General features: G+C 41.9%; 1 protein-coding gene across 1 annotated transcript; it reads left to right on the plus strand.

The window, feature by feature from the left end:
- The first annotated feature begins 11,000 nt into the window (after positions 1 to 11,000).
- Positions 11,001 to 22,485, plus strand: LOC139755884 (venom protease-like). Its single transcript, XM_071674587.1, has 7 exons — positions 11,001 to 11,204; positions 18,671 to 18,734; positions 19,031 to 19,193; positions 19,663 to 19,874; positions 20,147 to 20,349; positions 20,609 to 20,663; positions 21,695 to 22,485. The coding sequence occupies exons 1-7, from the start codon at positions 11,136 to 11,138 to the stop codon at positions 21,817 to 21,819; spliced, it is 891 nt and encodes a 296-aa protein (XP_071530688.1). The 5' UTR covers positions 11,001 to 11,135; the 3' UTR covers positions 21,820 to 22,485.

Raw genomic sequence — 22,485 nt, forward strand, 5'->3', positions numbered from 1 at the left:
GGGGGCGACATCAGGCAGGAGGATGGGGTGGTATAGGCGAGGAGAGAGAGGGGTCAAGCAGGATCTTATGACACGGGAAGTGAACATGCGCATATCATGGAAGGTCAGCACAAATGCTAACTTTTTTTCTTTTTTTTTTTTGGCTTTCTCTCTCACACAATCATGACTTCTCCCGGAAGTTAGGCTGGCAGATGTTGATTACGTGAACCAGGGTATTCAACACGGCTCACTTCAGCTGCAGGAGGGGAGGGCGCGCACACACACACACACACACACACACACACACACACACACACACACACACACACACACACACAGCTTGCTAACGCTTGTGAGGCACAGCCTGACATGTGGGACATATATCATAACACATGAGTATAAAATGACACATATACCATCCCTACTGACCCGTACTGGGGGTTACGCTGACACACATGGGGCGTTTGGAAGGTACACGAGAGCGAAGGATGACTATAAGGAAATGAAGAAAGAGGAACGGGAGAAACTGTACAATAATTAGATAACATGGACGAGACACAAAGCGAAAAGAATGCATGATAGTAGAGAAAGTTTATGAGATAGGGGAGCCACACGAGCGTAGAACTCCCTCCTCCCCTTAGTGTATATAGAGGTGATTACACTGGACAAAAGCTGACACGTACAGCAGAGTCGCTGGCATACACTGTTGCTTGTATGATGTGCATATACTGTCACGCTCGGGACAGACAATGAACCACAGGGCAGGAGTTGACAAAGACTGGTCATACTCTCTCACATGTAGGACACTGACATACATGGGGTGGTAAATAACACACACACACACACACACACACACACACACACACACACACACACACACACACACACACGTTATACTTGTCTATATGAAAAGGAAATCGGGAAGAGGTGCTGAACTACAGCCCAATCTCTCTGACGAGTGTGGTATGTATGGTGCCAGGACAGATAACCAGGAAGCAAACAAATGACTTCCAGCAAAGGAAGAAACTAACTAAGAGAGAGAGAGACAACATGGTTTCAGGCAAAGGAGGTCATACGTAAAGATTTCTACGAGAGTGAGCCTTGTATTTGGACTTTTCAGAAAGTATTTGACGCTGTGCCGTAAAGGAGGCTGGTACAGTGGCTGCATCTTCACACAGGGATAAGGAGAAGTCTCCTTCGCTGGACAGAAAATCATCTTAGTGGGAGAGGCAAGGGGGACGCACGCACGTCAGAATGAGCCTACTCGGACTCTGAGTTGAGGCTCACCAGAGGTCTGAGCCAGAGGTCTGTTCAGGGACCTCTCTCTCTCTCTCTCTCTCTCTCTCTCTCTCTCTCTCTCTCTCTCTCTCTCTCTCTCTCTCTCTCTCTCTCTCTCTCTCTCAATGATTTTGCCAAAAACCATTGGATCCCTACTCGAATATATGTTTGCGGATGATGCCAAGGCCGTGAAGAGAGAGAGAGAGAGAGAGAGAGAGAGAGAGAGAGAGAGAGAGAGAGAGAGAGAGAGAGAGAGAGAGAGAGAGAGAGGAAAAAAGAACGGCATCAAACTAAATAAAAGGGGACCTGGGCTGGGCCAACTCCACAAGTTGGGTCTGACACATCCATAATGAAATCCAACCTTAAGGTATTGCTACGTAATGAGGACGGGACAGAGCGAAGGAGGAAGCTCTCGAAGTGAATGTCATCTACTACGTAATACGCTGCAAATAAAAAATCTGTGTGAGGTACTTGAGACTAGGCAATCACCCCCAGCCCTGGCGCAAGGATCCCACATGAGTAAACTTAGTAAAGGAGGAGACAAGGAAAATGTCAGGAGGCAAATATCTGGATAGCATTTGTGCGTACGAATAAGGAAATATTCCGTAATAATCTGTTCACCCCCATGCATCACGCCATGGCGAAATTATGTATAAAATTTTCTATCTTTTTCATCGCACTTAAAGAGGCACACAGAACTAACAGAGGAGGTCCAAAGTAGGGCAACAATGATGATACCAAAGATGAGGAAGGGGGAAAGCTAAAGGCATCAGATTTGATAACCATGGCGGAGAGAGGCGTAAGGGGTGACCTGATCACAATCTTCCCCAGTTTTTATAACCAGACTGATGATAACAACGGTGAGCATTCCTTCAAAAAGATGTATGGATAGAATAATCAGAAGGCATAACGTGAAATCAAAGACGAATCTGGTTAGAAAGGATGTAAAGAAGTACGTTTACAGGATACGAACAGTGTGTGTGGGGGTATAATAGATTCAACTCGGAGTTACGAACGGTGTGTGTGTGTGTGTGTGTGTGTGTGTGGGATAGATTCAACTCTGAGTTGTTGGATAGGGAATTGTTGCCGTTATGTAAAAAAATAAAACCTTGTGCGACGGAGAATGTTCATGAGATGGGATCCCACGTGTGTAAGAGCTCTCCTTTTCCCGTCAAGGAGAAATTGATCCTCAAAAACAGGACAGACAATGACACAAAAACAGTAAAAAAAAAATGTTACAAAAAAAAGATATAACAAAAAATAGATAATTAACGTGGTCAAATTACGCCTGACTTAACGAGGTAGCTAATCTATTTCTTCCGTTACGGCGTGAAGAAGTAGAAAAAAAAAAAAACACCAGCTCTTCTGTAGAAAGGTGATCGCATCCATCCTCCCATTACCTCTTCGGTTGTACTACAACACGATGTATTTCACTACACTATCACTACACGTCATCACTACAACAGAGAGGCCGGTGGAGTGGGGGAGGGACACGTTACAGACCCATGTCACACACAGACACAATGACATGGGCTCAGACCACATACACAGACGTCGGGTGCACAAATGAGCACAGGGCTAATGCACCTTTACATCACTTGCTGGTAAGTACGAGGAACATGAAACACGAGAACTTCACAAGTGCACTTTCGTGTTTCATCTTCCTCGTGGTGATCAGCAAATACTAGATCGCGCTCACCACTGTGACCTCTTGCAACCTTACATTATACAATATAAATACGGTATACAGTACACAGAATTCGTAAAAGACACACTTGCTTAAAAACACATACAAAACTGACTCTAAGTGATACACACAAACACTATAGAAAAGACACAAACAATATGAACCGCCAACACCATGGGTGTTCGGTAGGACAACACACACACACACACACACACACACACACACCACACACACACACGTCTCTTCGTTGTATATCAACTGACTGTTATATTTCTTTCTGATATCTCCCCTGATGATGTGATTATTACACGAACGAGTCCTTGGGAACTTATCGTGTTTCATTTCCCATGGACTCATAGGAATATACTTGATCACGCGCTCAATTGTGATCCTTTCCAATATATATATATATATAAATATATATATATATATATATATATATATATATATATATATATATATATATATATATACATATATATATATACATACATATATATATATATATATATATATATATATATATATATATATATATATATATATATATATATATATATATATATATATATATATATAAGGTTAAGAGACGGAGCAACACAAATGAAAAACTCCATTCCACGTAAAACACAAATAGCAATCACTCTCAGAATATCAACAGGAAAATGATGAAACACTATGAAAAAACCGTCACGCTGCCACTTTAAGAGCAATCATTTTCTTTACAAGAAAAAGTTGCTCCGAATTAAAGACAAAAATAAGGGAGGAGGGGGGACGGATGGCGGCTAAACAAATTAACAAAGAGAAAAAAAAAGGACTAAAGAAAAAAAAAAAGGTATTTGAAGAGGTTCACGACTGCTGCTTCAGGATGAACAAGAGGAGGAAGATGGAGTTCTCAGGAAAGACACGAGAAGAGGCGACCTGTCTCAGACCCCTGGTCGTGCAGGAATTACACATCCCAACAGTCCGTCACTGAGATGCTAATGCTCACACAACCATCACGCGAGGGAGCGGCCATGCCTAGTACGCTCACACACACACACACACACACACACACACACACACACACACACACAAACATGCGGGGGAAAAAAAAAACAGCGACACGTAAACAATGTATCAAGGTAATGGCAAGGAAAGAGACAATAGCGGGCGATACGTTTTCTGTGTGTGTGTGTGTGTGTTTTGGGGGATTATGTCCGAGATAACGTCGGTCAGGCCGGATAGGTACTCTACTGCCAGGGTCACTGTCAACCCCCAAGGTCAATGTCACTACTGGGGTCACGGTACTTCCCTGAGTTACTGTTCCTCTCTGGGTCACGGTAGATCTGTGGGTTACTGTAACTCCCTAGGTTACGGTACTTCCCTGGGTTACTGTACCTCTCAGGGTTATGGTACTCCCCTGGGTTACTGTACTTCCCTGGGTTACTGCACCTCCCTGAGTTACGGTACTTTCCTGGGTTAACGTGCCTGTCTGGGTAACGGTACTTCCCATATCCTATCGTACCTGCCTGGATTACTGTACCTCATTTGGTTAACTGTACCTCTCCTGGGCCACTCTTAATTTTCCGTCACATTTCGGAGGCCCCCCCAATCCCATCCCATCCCTTCGTTCGTCCAGTCACTCCCCCAGCGTCGCTGCATCCAAACCCTCCATCATGTCCCACATTTGTCGCAGTAAATCAAACTGTCACCTCTCACTCGTAAGGACGGCATCGCAACCTTCACTACGACACCCAAGGTTCCGTCGCTGTAGTGATGGGAGGAGGAGTGGGAGTGGGGGGGGGGGTCACTCTCACTCTCACTGTGGGCGTCAGTGCCGCGTACAGTGTCACTCCTCGGGTCAGTGTCACGTTCGCCCGTCCGGTGGAAATGCCGAACTATGGGCGGTGCCAGATGCAGGCTGGTGCTTGACACTGTTACTCCCTTGAGCATGACGGTATGATCCTTGAGCACGACGTGCGACCCTTGAGCATGACGATATGATCCTTGAGCACGACGTGCGACCCTTGAGCATGACGATATGACCCTTGAGCACGACGGTGCGACCCTTGAGTACGACAGTGCGACCCTTGAGCACGACGGTGTGACCCTTGAGCATGACGGTGCGACCCTTGAGCATGACGATATGATCCTTGAGCATGACGGTGTGACCCTTGAGCATGACGGTGCGACCCTTGAGCATGACGATATGATCCTTGAGCATGACGGTGTGACCCTTGAGCATGACGGTGCGACCCTTGAGCATGACGATATGATCCTTGAGCACGACGGTGCGACCCCTTGAGCACGACGGTGCGCTAAAAGTGGGATCTAATCGTCGTACCTTAGGTCCGGACCGTCGCAAAATTCAGCAAAGAATTAGAAGGCTGTCGACAATTAGAACACAATTTTTCCTTTAACCAAATAAAGTCTTTCAGTGGACTCGTTATAGATAATAATATAATGACTTTAAGCAGAATTATGATATCCGTGTGAGGTTGTAATCAAAAGTCAGCATTTCCCCACTACACAACAACCTAGACACAAGGGCGAGTCCCTCCCTTTTATACACTTAAATCCAACCTGAAACGTATGGCTCTGACAAAACCAGTAAATCCAATCCCCCATCGTACTTTCTGATCCCTCCCCTCAGGCCCTAAATCACCTCAGTAGTCTAGTTCTCTCCGTACCTTTCGAAACCAGTAATTTGAGCAGTTACGTTATCCCTCTATCTATTTTGTTCCTTCCCACCAGAGACTTTTGGTATGTCCAGATCCCTCAGGACAGAAGAACATCTGTGTTTCCATTTCCCCTCCTGTGTTTGTATAAGATCCTTCCTGTAGCCACCAAAAGCCTTTAGCATGACCGATTTTCATATAGCCTCATATCCACAATACGGGTCCAGTAATTCTTGTGTTTCCATTCCCTCACTTGTGCTTTCAGATATCTCCCTCACCCAGGCCTGAGACAGGTCTTGCGAGCATATCTGTGTCAACCATCTTCACACACTAACTGTTTAGATATCCTTTTAGAATTACAAATTGACTCAAACAGCTTTAAAAGACTACTGGGTTCTAACGAGTCTGTTTGTGATGGCTGAAGAGAACAGAAGCTAATGTGATTAATGAGGAGCAGAAAAGATATACATAGTTTTTTAAAGAACCGAATATTTTTTCATCTATCACAAGCTGAGGAGGCAAGAATGGTGTCAGTTGTTTAATCTGAAGCGACCTTATCAAGTCCATGCTTACACGCATCTGTGGCATAGCTTTCAACTGATCTTATTGGTTGAGGAAATAGTACTTCGCCTCATTTGACGTAAAATGTTTGCCTACGAGTTGATATCCATTACTACAAGTGAAATCAGACGAATCTCTTCTTAAGTAGCTTCTTTAGATCAAGATCAACGAAGCTTTTGATGATACCGAATACCTGTATTATTAAGTCAACTTCTAACCTCCTTTCTAAGTTAGATAAAATCAATTCGTTTAGTTGGCTCTCATAAGAATTGTTTCTCAGGACGGATATCATCTTGTTAAGCTGCTCGCCTCTGTGAGGTGACCAAAACTGAACACAATATTCAAGATAGGGACGTCCGCACCAGTGAGTCGGTGAGGGAAGTTTTCCTAGGCTTTTAGATACGAAAGCCTCCCCATTGAATCCAAGAAGTTACTTCGTCCTTTTGATTGCTTACGTGCATTGCTAAGGTTGTTATACCAACAAGGCTTTAGGTCAGCAGGGATTATTACACCAACTAGGCTTTAGGTCAGCAGAGATTATTTCACCCAAGTCCTTTACCTCATCTACCTTTTGCAGTTCAACAGAATTGATACCATAGCTCGCCTCTCCTTTCCTACTTCCGATATGTATAACTTTGCCCTTATCAAAATTAAAATTCATTTGCCACCTTTAAGACCAGCAAATTAGTTTCATATGTGCCAATGTGAAGCAGCCGCTTTTACAACGAAAGAAAAGGTTAGGAAAATACAAGGTCATGTAGCCTTCGCATGTGACTAACACAATGACCTTGCAAGGCAACGTTACCCCCACCCACAGTGACCTGACCTGAAAGGCCTAAGGGGCCTTGACCAGCCGGGGCAAGCGGGCTCCTCCCTAATTTCCATTGGTAATTCGTTTAACCACATTCATAACCTTATCATGAATTATTCTGCTGACAGAAAACCTTTTGTCCATCTGGCAATCCGGGATTTTGCATGGAAATCATGTTTTATTACACTATATTCAAATGTAACAACTTTTTCCTGATAATAGAAAGCTTTCTCCAATCTTTCGAAATTCTTATGACAGTTAAAAAACATTTTTTCCTCTTTTGTAATCATCAGTGTCATACAATTGACCTGAAAAAAAAATAGCTTCCCAATTCTTATGATATAAAGTGAAAATACGCCATTTTGGACGTTGCAAATCTTTACAGATATTTCTTTTTTCAAATCTTTATAAATTCCTTTTTTATATACATATTTCCTCATTATCAATATACGAATGTGCCAGATCCTGTATACAGGAGAGAAACCACATCCTAACTAACCCATTTCCTTCTTTACGTTCCCTGATAGACGTAATAACAAAGTCGGTTGTCTTAAAAAAGTGTTGTAGAAGAAAAATGGTGAACCAGGTTCAAGCCCATCATCCCATCAGGTCAAGCAATTAACCATGAGGGTCAGGTCGCAGCGGGCAGGGTGACGATGCCCTCCCAAGGTTCATGTGCTAGTCAGGTGTAACTTAACACAAATGTAGAGAGCTGGAAACAGGGTTGTGGTTTTATCTTTAATAATATTCCTAACAGTACTTTCATCGAAAGTGCACTTGGGAGTGTGTCGCCTGACTCCACATGGGTTACGTGTAAATATCACAAAATCTATATCAGTGAACCATGGAAGGAACTGGGGAAGAGACAGCACACAAAGATAGAATTAGACCCAGCAGGTCAGTGTCTTGTTCGCTTTACAGACACCACAGAAACCACAGTGGCACTACTAACTGGGGAAAAGTCCTAATGGATATAGACGTGCTGGCTGGGGTAAAACTCACTGTAAAATCTTATTTGATTAAAAAAAAAAAGAAACTATGAATCTTAATGATGGAATGATTACATTAAAATAATATAATGTTTCAAGTAATCATGAACGGCAGAATCGGGCCGTAACTTCGGACTGTGGTGAGGTCTGGTTGGGCTCTGTATTCATCAGGTGCAAACGTATCGGAAGGGAAAGCGTTTATTTTTTTTTCCCTCGCTCAGGCAGTGACGGGTCGGGCGCGATGCTTTGTATCTCTGATGATCTCTATTTTCTTACAAACCAGCTTGTACTATTATATATCGTTATAACCCTAAGGAGTTTTTCGAGAAAGGACGAAAGCTGATGTTCTTCCATTTTTATTTGATATATTGGAGACGGAGGTTAAGTATAATAAATAAGTCTATAATATATATATATATATATATATATATATATATATATATATATATATATATATATATATATATATATATATATATATATATACGAACAAAGTGCATATGAACGCGCACTACATTTTCATAGAACATACAAACCTCCAACAGCCAGGATCGAACCCGGGACCCCTGCGTAATTCGTCTCTGTACTCTCTCTCTCTCTCTCTCTCTCTCTCTCTCTCTCTCTCTCTCTCTCTCTCTCTCTCTCTCTCTCTCTCTCTCTCTCAACACTCTATATCGACTGCAGAGCATGGAGGCCAAAACTGTACCGCATAATCCAAATGTCGCAATAACGCAAGATGAAGCCTGCAATAATACTCTAGGAATTTTATTGCTAACAGTCCTATCAATGACGCCTAACATACTAGTAGACTTATTACACCCTTTGATACACTGTTGCGCAGCTTAAGATCCTTGCTCACCAGTACCCCTTCTTTCGCATTCTGTTTTACCAATAGTAATAATATTGTCCAGTTTGTAATCAGTGTTCCTGTCTTTAACCACACTAAGTGTTAAGAGGATCACATCTTACACGGTAATGAAGCAGGTCATGTGGGTTACGGTATAGTAACCCACGTGGAGTCAGAGGATACTCAGGTAACAAAACCTGACCCCTACAGCTCAGGTCACTACGCGTGTGTCAGGTCATCAACCTTCTTGCTCAAGTCGCTCTGAAATAAATGTAGGATGAAGCTGACTAAACTAAATAATCCTCTACTAACATTCATATCCTTAACCATCAGTCAGCTGTATAAGAGCAGATTCAAATAAATTTTCATTTATAAAACTATTACACTTCATTATACTTATATATATATATATATATATATATATATATATATATATATATATATATATATATATATATATATATATATATATAATGTGTGTGATCTAGAATACTACTTGTAATTACTATTGTGTTTTACGGAGAAAGTTGACACTCGTGTAACCCCGTCTTCTTAACCTGGTATATACGTACTATGTCTTTACTCCTATGTATGTTTGCACACACCCTTGCTATGCCAGGTGTATGTGTGTGCCATCCCAGATAACACAGGAAAAAAGCACCCAGAACAATCACCGCTGCCTAGCACCACAAACATTTAACACTTGCACAGTAAAAATCTCACCTGAATATGCTCGGCAATCACACTTTCATAACAACACCAGACACTTCTTTCAAAATAATTCCATTACCAAAGCCCAAACACAAAAGAGCTAACTTCTGCTTCACACTTTAGCAACGGATATTTTTTCTGATTCCCATTCCCAACAGACACGATATATCCGGCGCACAAAACAGGGTTGAGGCAAAACTAGTCGCGCTAAATCATCTTACGCTATACAGTTCAGTGGGTGCACAAAGTTAACTCCTATGTATGTTTGCACACACCTTAGCTATTCCAGGTGTATGTGTATGTGGAGGGAGCTTGTCATCGCGCTAAATTAACATATAGATCTTGGGGAAGCTTAGAAGTACACCAAATGAACCTATCGATGGGAAGCCTATCTTGGGAAGCTTAGAAGTACACCAAATGAACATATCGATGGGAAGCCTATCACCATCATTCACGAAATCAATGTATGATGGCGACTGGGGAAAGCCTAGCGATAAACGATTCGTCGGTCATCACACTTGAAATGTAACTGAATCAAATATCTGATCAGTTCTTTCTCGGCCGATAGATGTTCTTCCTAAATTACCTTTAACATTCCTTCCTAATTAAGAAATATAATGGAGCTACCTTCTTTCAAAATTACTGGAGAAATATAACGTTATAATTGGACGGTTGTCAGTCTCTCGGGGACCCGAGAGTAATATAAAGGAAAATTCAGCATTCCTCGGAATACTTTCCGAGATCCAAATGAAAGGAGGAGACTTATTATTCTATATTTTCAGACGGACACGAAACTTGCTGGTCACTTTAATAATTTCATATTTTTGGTTTTTGTATAGTACTATATCCCTGCATAACGTTCATCGAAAAATGACTCCAGCCTGAGGGATAGGTAAGAGAAGACACTGTACAGTAAGCGCACATGTTACTGAACATATAGTAACTAGCGATGGATGTAAGATAATGCTGAGCATTTAGTGGGTAGTGGGCGAATGAATACAGGTATATGGTAAAGAAGGCAAGTCTTGGGCATCGCATGCAGGACTTAAGCACCCGGGAAGGATACCGTAGCCTTACGAACGGGTAATCTACTCTAATGAACTAATGATGACAGCGGGCGACATGAATACAACCAATGATGACGGCGGGCGAGGGTCGCGGGTACCGATGTGGCAATACGTTCGTGTCCTCTACGCCCACCTCACCTTCAACTTCCGCCGCCCGGCATCTACGTCACGACTGTCACTAACAGCGCCTGTTTACTCTTTTATTTATTGAAATACAAAAATATGAATATCATATATAGAAACATTCTGAACCTATGGTCCAAATCTACAGAAAAAGGAGTTTAATGATCGCAATGGCAATGTAGTAATATGGCGGGCGTGTGGGTCGAGAGAACGACGAACGCTGTTGGTCGGGCGACATCCCGAGCCCACCCGCGTTCCTTCCTCAGCGCGGGTTTATATGGCGGGCCAGAGAGTGAAAGTTATTAGTGTGAGTGAGAGAGTGCCAGACAACGTGCACCCATCCTCTGTGTATTCACCTGCAGCAGCAGCTTCTACCCCAGTGAGTCTACCAGTCCCAGCTAACCTTCGTCGTAGCCTACATCATGAAGTTCCTGAACTACGCTCTGCTCTGCGGGCTCGTCCTGCTCGCCTATCTTCTTAGTCCTGCTCAGGTAAGTTTAAAGTTTATCCAAAACCCTTGAATATTAGCGCAATATCTGTGGGTTCCAAATTCTAAAGTCATACCTAAAACGATGTCTAGAGTTCTATATTTCCCCACTGATTCCATAATCTCCCATTTAGTAGAAACGTTTGTTACACGCGGCCCATAGGACTGGGAAAAGGGTGATCAAACAATACTACTTTCTGGAAACAAATTAACAGTTAAATGATCAAATCCCATTATCCTGCAAGTGGTCATTATTTTTCTCAGACGTGTTTAGTACCTTCAATGTTATTCCGAACTAGCATTGAGCATGTCATGCATCACTGTGGCCGCAATGACTGGTGTTTTTCTCCCACCAGCTTCAGCACAAAAACATTGCCGTGTTAGTTCCCACCGAACCGAAGACGAAAGACTTTTTTTTTCATTTCTAACATACACTAGTAACATCTTTTGGTTCTATAACCCTTGTTTTACTGGAAGATTATTTAAGGCTACTTAAAGTATTATATGTGCTTGTAGTTTTAACACGTATAAAGTGTTTCATTTCATATTGTTATGGTAGCTTTCATATTTCTGTCGTAAGTGAGCACTGGCGAAATATTTATAAATATCTTCTTAATATGGCCCATTCCAACAAAGTGCTTATAAAAAAAGAAACGTTCCGCGAAGAAATATGGTCATGTAATATGTACGATTTTACCCGGGGTAAAATTTCTGGCATCTCACGGTTGTCATCCAGCTCAAGTTACTGTGAATAACAATAATTATCAAATCGAAAATCGGGGGTTTAACGGTCTACAGACTATGATAAAAGGGGATGGTGTCAATTTCTAGCTTATGCCGTCAAAAGCTTCATTTTTTCTTTCGCACACACTCCCAATATACGCTTTTTAGAAGAGTTCTAAATTCGATAAACACATCTAAAGCTCAGTGTGAACATTCCAAATTACTTCATGAGGATTTTCCTAATAACTCAAAACTTCTGATTGTTTTATTCCTCTTTTTACATTTTGCGTTGTCGTGGCCTACCTCCTTTGGAAAATACAAAGGAATTGCTTTGTGACTGGGACTTTTTATCTTTGTACACAAAATACCCATATGAAACAAGAGCAATGCATTTGGAGGTGGCTGTTCTTGCGCCATGAAATTGAAAAGTATAATCAACTTGGCCTCTTACACAAAGCAATTACTAGCTGAGCTCTCCTTCAGAGCAATTGACATACGTCAAGCAGCCGGGTGGGGTAGTCAAGGGAAAGTGGTCCTCCTCAGCTATATAAGGTCCATCACAGGCAGTTAGGGGAATTAGGGATGTAAAAATTCAACATTTAAACAAGAAAATAATATCCACCATATTCACAGAAGTAATTGCTTCTATGTGAAATGTTAAGTAAGACATACATTACTTTGCATGTACGCGCAAACATATACATGCCCGAGCACACATGAATGGGTAATTACACATCCGAAGATTTGGCCCACGAAGGTGAAACCTCTCCCTTATTTTATGCACACACACACACACACACACACACACGTGTACACAGAGAGAGAGAGAGAGAGAGAGAGAGAGAGAGAGAGAGAGAGAGAGAGAGAGAGAGAGAGAGAGAGAGAGAGAGAGAGATCCTAAGATAACATGATATAACGTGCATATCCACAGACGTACATACACGAATAACGTATCCAGCACAACATGACAACTAGGACGTCGACACCAATGCACACCAGTACATTCGTCGTTTTCACCTGACTTGAATCCCTGCTCCTCTCCACATCACTATTGTCCTATGCTCAGTAAAATAACTTCTTTGTATCAGAAATTTCCTGAACCAGAGAACATGTGGCGCCAAATGCAGGCGTGGCAGCCTCTAACATAAAGGGCGTACCCCTTGTCCCACCCTGTAAGCAAATCACAAGGTTGAACACTTACTTTCTTAGCGTACATTGTGTTTACATATTTGTATGTTACATCAGCTAGAAGAGTACCAGCGTATGTGCTGGAACACGGATAATAGGCTTGGGCAAGTTCCACCCTGGCTGAGCCTCGTGGGCAGGGATCATTAACTTTCTCAATGCAGGACTAGCATGCAGCACGCCGGTCATACACAGCTCTCCCTCACTAACTCAGCTGACGCGTTAATGTGACTTTGGTGGAAGAAGGCACAAATGGGTCAAATATGGAGGGAGCGTAGACGGCCCTGGAGTTATCCTGATCACCATAAGGGTGTTCAAGTTTTTTTTTTATTAGTGATTTAACGGCTTTATTAACTCTAGAAGTTTATGGGCATAAAAGCCTTAAATAACCACCCAACTCCGTTTACGATAGGAACCATTAACAAAGACTCAGGCTCCGGCTCCATTCGCTAAAGCCTATCCCAAACATTTCAACTGTTTGTACGGCATTTTTTCCCATTTCTTATACGAGATGTGTTTGTTATAGATTTTCTAGTTCGTCACAAAATATGCATCAAAGGTGCCGAACTCTAAAAATCAGGCTAACTCCATGTAACTGCCGAATGAGCCTTCGCAAACCTAATGACTGGGTATCCATTTTAAGTCATTTCAATGAGGCACCCAATTATGTGCTTTTCAAACAGTTTCGATAAAATACGTACGTAAATTTCCTCTCATTAGTAACATCCTTCGTTTAATCCTATACATGCGTATCTGCGGATTATAGCCGTCTATAGCATACTACGATGAAGATTCAGGTGCAATATCTAACGCCAGATACAGGAATATACTAGCCACAAATGTAGAAAAAGATTGTATATAACAGCCATTGGATTTCAAGACCAGTATCAACCGACAAGCTATCAATTTATTTACATTTAATCACCCAACGTTCCAAAAAACCCTATCGATCATTAATAAAACAAGTTTATAATATTTTCCATTGAAAAAAAATGGAAAGGAATTCAAAAAGTATATGTATAGTGTATTCACATGTCAAACGCCAAAGAAAAACTTATCAATTTATGACACATTTCAAAACGATCCTCTTCCTATCGTCCATAAAACGAATATACAAAGATCCCTTTCCAGTCAGTTAAGTCCATATTACGAATAAGTTCTTACCTTTCTATCAGAAGCAATATGATTTGTTCCTAGTAGGTGAGGTCCCAGATGTCCGGCCACATACACGCCGTAAAAATATTTAACAAATATTCGAGAATAGAAGAAAAATACATAATTCTACTATAGTAGCCACAACAAAATTTTTATAAGAAAAGACATGAAACAAATATATATACGCTTTCGTGTTTAAGATAGAAATCTCTTAAGTTTTCGCAAATGCATATAAACATAAAAACATCAGCTTGTGAATGTTTCGCTTTCTTGAAACACTAATTCCTAACGTCAACAAACAAAATTTTAGAATTTCACCATCCTATGGTCAATCTTTCTTTTTTTGCAAACAACTAGAAATTCATGCAAGAATATACTGTGCCAGTAATCTGCAACCATATCACATCCGGTCACATCTTATATAAAAATGATAGGCGAAAAACAAAAATGTCTGGGGAATCATTAAGGCAGTACATTATGGTAGTTAAAAATGATAACCTTTTGTACGAAAAATGTTCTTTACACGAATCAATTCTCCGTTTACCTCTAACGCTATCTAAATAGCGTGTTTTCAAGCAAGTTTATTTTGTTATATATAGTCACAAAGAGCTATCAAAATAGAACCTTGTCCATTATAAATGAATGCCCCCCCCCCCCAGTCATACTTGATCCTAATGCTAAAGTTTCCCATCCCCATGGTTCCGAAATATAGCTAGGCGTTTTAAGGGAGTCGCTTTTAAATTTTGAGACACCTGTCTTCAAGCCTCCGAGATGGCAACATCCTCATGAGCTTGGCACTATCTGTTCGACCTAGACTAGCATTAGCTCCGTTTCATCGGCGTATGAGTACTATACCGAGCAACCACTCGCTGAGCCAGTGTAGTAACGGCATGTCACTCCTCTTCTGTCTATGTAACGTTATTTTTCATTTACCTTGACAGTATGTATGACCCTTGTCTCTGACCGTTCGTAATCGAGAGTGCTAAGCGCGGGTTTCATTACCTCAGCGTTTGTAAAGCCAACCGATTTTGTTTCAGTGACGAATTTGTCACCACGCTTTCTTTTTCTGATAACAAAACTGAGGATGTACTTCATAATCTGGTTCAACTAGCAGCAGCCTCTCAACTTTGGGCACTAGTGTTATAGCTGACGAACCGTAAGTCACTGTGCGTCGGCCGCAGTAAACAGCGGTTGGCGTTACGTCACAGGTTATCTGGCATTACGTGTACAGAGATCCACTCTTTCTCTTCCGTCATACCACGTCGGTCACGCATCCACGGCTGTTACTTTTACTTCGCTTGTGTTCGAGACAACGGTAGAGGGGAAGGCATGCTGTATATATGTCTTCTCTCATTGAGTATAACGTGGACAGTATTGTTAACAGATCATCATGACATCAAAGTACGACGTATAAGACGTTTTGTCCTGAAGTGGTCCTGAACTGACATTATCTACGACTCTACTGTTGCCTCCGCGACCCCCTTGTTATCCTGAAACCCCATCTGCTGCCCTTACGACTCTCCCGCTCTCCTTACAAAATTTGCTTTGCCATCACGACCCTCCTGGTGCCTTCGCTGCAGTCTTACTTTCTGTTGCCCTCACGATCCCACGACACGCGTCCGCTGCCCTGAGACCACAATGCTCTACTAATAAATTGATTCTGACCATCTTCACAGTTTTGATCGTGTTATAATGCCTCATCACAGTTTACGAGGGGATAGCCTCTCACCCTCATGGAATTTAGTTTGCAGAAATGTCTCCCAAGTACCCACGAAGAACATAGAAAATAAGAATACACGATGGTGACAACGACGAAATATTGGGGTGACAGAGGATCTCATTAGGAGACGGGAAAGCAAGGGAAAGGGGGGTCGCTGCAGTGGCCATCACGCTCCAATCACTAATCAAGTTTACTGGGTAAATAATGAGCCACTGTTGATGTCGCTGGTAGACGTGTGGCTGACTGCGGTGGTGCAAGGCATGGGGCCACCGCAGCAACAGTGGCAGACCAAACCACTGGGGAAGGCATGTGAAAGGATCTATCGTACTGGTGAATCATTGTGCAATGATGTTGGTGTAAATAATGGTTAATTTGTGTTGTTCGGAGTCGACACCTAATGGAAGCGTGAGTTAGACAAGAGACTAGTGCGAGGCGTTAGATTTACACACACACACACACACACACACACCAGGAAGGAACGGGACATAATAACTGATATACCCAAGTGCCATTCTAAACCAAAGCATATGTAATTGAATCGCCCGACACTAGTGGGAGTTCTATTATCATGAGGGCCAAGGCATGCAGGTGACCGCTACAGGCGCCTGGTCGCTCCTGATGATGACGACGCCAGGAGTGAACCATTGCCTTTCTTTTACCTGTTTGGGTATTAACGAGGCTGTGTTACAGTGGGAGAGAACAGAAACAAAGGTTCTACTGGTTTATACACAGTATCACTGTGACTCGTTCTAAATGAATATTAAACGACTTTTCCCTATTGTCATGTTAAGATTATATCTTCGTTTTCCTTTAACACATATTTTCCATTTTCTTTCTTTTCACCGTGTTATTTGATGTTGGTCACTTCCTAACATTTACTGCACGGATTTCTTCATATTTCAAGCATTTGCTTTCATGTACTGATGCTGATAATGTTACCTTTTTCTACGGAATGTGGTGTATGTTTCTGTCTGGTTTAAGTTCTTCCTTCCTACACCCTGGCTAAGGAGGAGCGAGCCTCACCTCTGCTCTTTCTTATCTAGTGACATGGCTTACGCCTTCCACCCCTGTAGGAACGCAGACGGTCATGAACGTCTCCATTACGGAGAAAAAACAGTAACATAATACTAGATTATTAACCTAAAAGGGCAAGTCGCCATACCTACATCCTTGAAGCTTTCTCACTGCCACTCAGCATAAGCACGATCCATTGGTGCAAAGTTGTGAAATGAAAGGCAACTTTGTAATCTTGATAAAACATTGACATTGATGTTTTACTTTACTCAGCTCACGAGATGGCCCACTGGAGTTACCAGGCAAGCAAATCATGTGCAAGTGTTTGTTTAAAAACGTTTCGGCTCGTTTTGGGAGTCGCTCAGTGTACGCCCACTAAAAACTCATGACTTTTTCCTATCCTAGGAGAAATATAACGAGGCCAAATGATCTGCAGAATTTTTTTTTTTTTTTTAGAAAATACGCAGCTTTCTGTTTAAACTTTCTCTTGAAAATGAGCAAGAAATCAACTGCATGTAGAGAAAGGAATCGCCTCTGCCTCAGGTAAGACTGCTGGGGAGGGCGCCACTCACCCAGTGACCCTCTAGCCTAGCACAACAGACACACCAGCACCAACACGGACGAACTCACTTGTCAGTGTCATCACGTTTGCCGTCGCTCCTCTGTATCCACCTGCCATATCACATGCAGTCACCCGTGTGCGGTTGACGCACCAGGACGCTGATGTATTGCTCATGTCTATAGGCCAGACGCGCAAAGCTAGCCAGTTAGCCAGTTTGTGTATTCCAGCAGTTAGGCTCACCTGTGCTTATGGACGGAAATATAATCGTTTCATACCGCCTCAGTTCTGTTCTAAGTGTATGCGGAGTGAACCAAATGGTCCAAAAGGCCAGGTCTGATTATATTGATAGCTGGACGATGATTTTGTGGCGAGGAATGGTGTACCAGTCAGAGATGAGCAGCAGCGGTGCAGAGAAAGTTGGCGGTGGAGTGGTGAGAGAGGGCAGCTTGCTGGTGACCTTAGGGCACTCCCTGGGCAAACGGCCTTCCGCTAGTCTCCCTCAGGCACTTCATAAAGCGAGTATGATGGTATGGATAGCGACAGTCCGGGCGGATACTGATGCGGCGTGACCTATGTTATCTTTCCGGTGGAAGAGCGCCAGTGAATCAAGATAGTACCGCCCACACTGGACAAAAAATATGGCAGAAACTAGAGGACAACGGGGACACACTATAGACATATCCAAGACATGAGCAGTGGTAAGAATTGGAACGTATACTTGGTTCCCGCGAAGCCTCAAAGCACAGACATAGATTCTAGCCATCCTCTGATGTACACAAGGAACAATGCTTTGCTTAGCTAAGTTAAACCTTCCCAACCAACATGGAACAGTATCGCTACATACAGCCCACAGTCTGCAGGGTGTATATGGACACGATACCAGAAATCACGTATACTCTAAACCACCCAGAAACTTGTGTAAAACATATATCGCGATCATATTAATAGCTTTATTAAAAGAATTACAAAGCCGCCGATGGGAAGGTGATGAATCTAATGATAATAATAATAATAATAATAATAATAATGATAATAATAATAATAATAATAATAATAATAATAATAAATAAACTCACAAGAAAGTTCTGATGTATTTCCTCTTTCGTTTCAGAGCCAGAGACAAGAACTAAGGGCCCGCAGGAGGATGATGTGTGACGGAGTGTGCAAAGCCTTCAGTAAGTATCTGCTGGTTCATCCCCTAATTTCCCTCTGCCAACACTTTCCTAATTCTGCTCTGAAAATTACCACTGTATCTTTTTGATTTTCAGTGTAATTGCAGACAATGAAACTGTCCATAATAATAAGTTGCCATGTCGCCCTCACATTTCACCTTCCACCACAATCAATAATCCCTTTTTTCCCAGTCAAAAGCACCCTTACCTCCCTTTACAGTCACAAAGATAATTATTTGTTGGGTTGTTTACACATAATCACTGATGATATTAACGAATGGTGCCTTGTGTGTGTCTAGCCTGCGGAACTCCTAATCGTGACGGACGAGTGGTGGGCGGAGTACAGACATCACCGGGCGAGTACCCGTGGCTGGTGTCCCTCTTCCACCGTAGGAAGCTGTACTGTAGCGCAACCCTCGTCACCGACAGACATCTCATCACCGCTGCCCACTGTCTCAAGAGGTTAGTCTGTCACTCAATAAGAAACATTCCTTAACTGTCCCGTTATTTCGCAATTTTTTCCTATTGAGATGGGTTCCATAGCAATTTGATTTGAATCTCTTGAGTAATAATGTTTGAACATTTATCTCTGGCTTCAGATACCAGCATGTAACATTCTGTAAGGCAGTGATCCTTGTCCTCAGTTTTTCTGTTTCTACAGTCATTGTTCTTTTTATGAAGAAACTTTCCTCTTATCTTCATCCCTCTGTTATTGAAATGTGACACAATTCCTTCAATCCCACCGCAGTGTTGCCCCAGTCTAGCACTGTTTCCTTAGCCGCATCCCTGTTGTTCCAATGTCCACCTAACCTCCGCTCCACTACTGCCCCAGACTGGCACTTCTTTGCTTCCCTTTACAATAGATAGCTCTGCACATTTTTCCTTGGACCTAAAGATGAAGTCAGGCTTCTCATAACTGTACTGACCACAGGGTCACCAAGGCGTCTATGGATATTGTGCTTGGCATGTACAACAAAACCAACCCGAACGAGGCTACACGCCAGGTCCGTAAAGCAGAACAATGGTGGGCTCATAAAGATTTTGAACGTCGCTCTTTCAACAACGACATTGGCATTATCCTTCTCAACGAATCGGTCACCATCACCAAATACGTCAGACCCGTGTGTCTCCCTGAATCACTGGGTAAGTCGTACACATACGTTAACTAAATTCAATAAACCGTGATTGATTGATTCAAACGTTTCATATTTTCTCTGGTATAATAAAAGAACACATAATTTTTAGATATTTTGGAGGTATTTTGATTGTCTGACCACTTTGTACATAACGAACTTCCATCCTGGCCCTCCCCCTCCAGTTGCATCCTTATATTCTTCAGATGAACGCAGATTGCTGATGTAACTGCGTGAATACAGTTATGAGCGATATCTAACTCCTCTTTTTAATCTAAACAGACAGGGACTACGTAGGCGAGATGGGTATTGTAGCCGGGTGGGGACGTCAGTCCGAGGATGGAAAACCCAGCACTATTTTGCGTGAGGTGAGCGTCCCTATCATGAGCAATGCCGAGTGTAAGACGACGAAGTACAAGCCACAGGAGATCACCAGCAACATGATGTGTGCTGGGTACACCGAGGGCAAGATTGATGCCTGCCAGGTAAATATAAATCGACCACTGTATGGCATCAAGGAATGGGTGACCATTGGTTGAGTTATGGTGATTGACACTTTTACTAATACTGAAGAACATCTTGAAAAAGATGAAAAAATTCTCACTTTATCAATGTAATGTTTATGACATATAATGGGGCCTACTCATCACACTGATCTACGATTTTCTGATGGACTCTTCCATTATCAAAAACAACCTGTTGCTCTATATCATTTAATATATTTTGTTTTTGTATTGTTTTCAGGGTGACAGCGGCGGACCTCTTGTCTTTGATAATGGCGCAAGCTTTGATATCATTGGTGAGTCTTGGTTACTCAGTATTTTTGGTTGACTCAGTTTGTCGTTTGACACTGATACAGGTGTCTGCAAATATCTTTTTTTTTTTTAATGCATATAACCATATACTTACATCTCTCATTTAAGACTTACTAAGTTTCACCTATACGAAGTCCTTGCCACAGTATCATCTATTGTTTGAATGTTTCTCATACAACTTAGTGATTTAATTATTATTTTTAAAGTAATGTTCTTTTCAATCAGACTAAAAATCCAGCCTTGATTTTCAAATGGTAGGGGTGAGATGGGCTGGTCTGGGCCAATACATCCTCTGCCGCCATACCTAACCAACTTTAACCTAAAAATATTTATTGTTAAGCCTAACCCAGATTAGATTAATAAATTCATATGTATCAAAATTCCTCGCTTATCTTATGTATGTGGGTATGTTGAATAGTATTAATAACTTTATCTGCTGTTTTGTTCATTTACACTAAATAGCTTGTTTTTATGACACATCTTCATCCAAAAGAACCCACAACACTAAGCTTGCACACGGGCTGACCCATGTCGTCAATGACATCCTAAGACCACACATCTGATCTATGGCATCGACAGCATCCCAACACACACACACACACAAACTCAGCCTGTGCCAGTGATAACATGCACGAGATTTGATGTTTGACGGTATCCCCGGCAAATTCATTCTGCACCCCTATGCTTACCCTGTGAGCGGTAGGGCAAAAGGATTACAGGGTTCACAAAGCGTCTTAGAACACACACCCAATACATCTACAGTAATGACATCGTACAGAACACAAACCTAACCTGTGCCAGTATTGGCCTGTCGACTCTATACACACAAAAATCCATTCACGATTCAGCTTTCCCTTTTCCCCTATTAGGCAATGTGATTACATGACCTTGGGCTCGTCTGGTAAAATGTCAGCACAATACGCTATTTCATGATCTGATAAAAAAAAAGTATGTTATTCATCTAAGAGAGACTGCTTAATTGGTCATCTAACCCAGTTATGTGTCATTCTTACAGGTGTGGTGTCGTGGGGCCAAGGATGTGCTCGGGCCAGATACCCAGGAGTCTACACACGCATCTCTAAGTACTGGGAATTCATCACCTCTAAAATAAACCTCGGTTGCTCCTGTCCTCGTCCGTAATATTAATACTGCGCCTTAGACGTTATCTTCATTTATTTATTGTCTTTCTTTTGTTTGAAAAAGTTTCCTTAACCACTTATATTTATTTAAATTAATCATCACGTTGTAAATGAATAAGAACCACCACAAGCACAAAGGCACAAATTAATTCTTAATAGAAGGCCAGTATGTCACCTCTTACAGGGTTTGCATGTGACGGGAAATGAGCAATGTTCATAAGCATTGAGTTGTCATGTTCTACTGTACTTTTCATTAATAGTTGTGGCGCATCACAAATGTATATGACCCTCTAATATACCATCAGCATTTTTCTTCATGCATTAACTCTAAAGGACCACACAAATATACCAGTACGACACAGGGTAGTCTATCAACACCACCACAGTGTGCTGACACATTGCAAATCGGAAGTTTGTTTTCCACCTAATTATGTGGTAACCCACATGTAAACAGAGTCTGTGTCAAATGACGAACACCTCTAAACCCTACATAGTCTCTAGGTATTATAAATTAGAAATATTTTTGTTTCTTTTAATGAGTCTGAGCCACTTACTAGATTGTATATTTTGAGAACAATGTATTACATTGCCATTCAGAGGATGAAAGTTTGCTGCTGAAATTGTCACCTGATTTTACGCCTTTGTAATAAACACAACACCAATCAAA

The sequence above is a fragment of the Panulirus ornatus genome, chromosome 20 (genome assembly GCF_036320965.1).
Source record: "Panulirus ornatus isolate Po-2019 chromosome 20, ASM3632096v1, whole genome shotgun sequence".
Lineage (NCBI taxonomy): Eukaryota > Metazoa > Arthropoda > Malacostraca > Decapoda > Palinuridae > Panulirus > Panulirus ornatus.

What these genes read in the sequence shown, in the direction of transcription:
- LOC139755884 (XM_071674587.1), top strand. Translation starts at nt 11,136, where the DNA reads ATGAAGTTCCTGAACTACGCTCTGCTCTGCGGGCTCGTCCTGCTCGCC. An exon ending in GCAAGATTGATGCCTGCCAG is followed by an intron (nt 20,350 to 20,608) that starts GTAAATATAAAT and finishes TATTGTTTTCAG; the next exon opens with GGTGACAGCGGCGGACCTCT. An exon ending in CGCAAGCTTTGATATCATTG is followed by an intron (nt 20,664 to 21,694) that starts GTGAGTCTTGGT and finishes TCATTCTTACAG; the next exon opens with GTGTGGTGTCGTGGGGCCAA.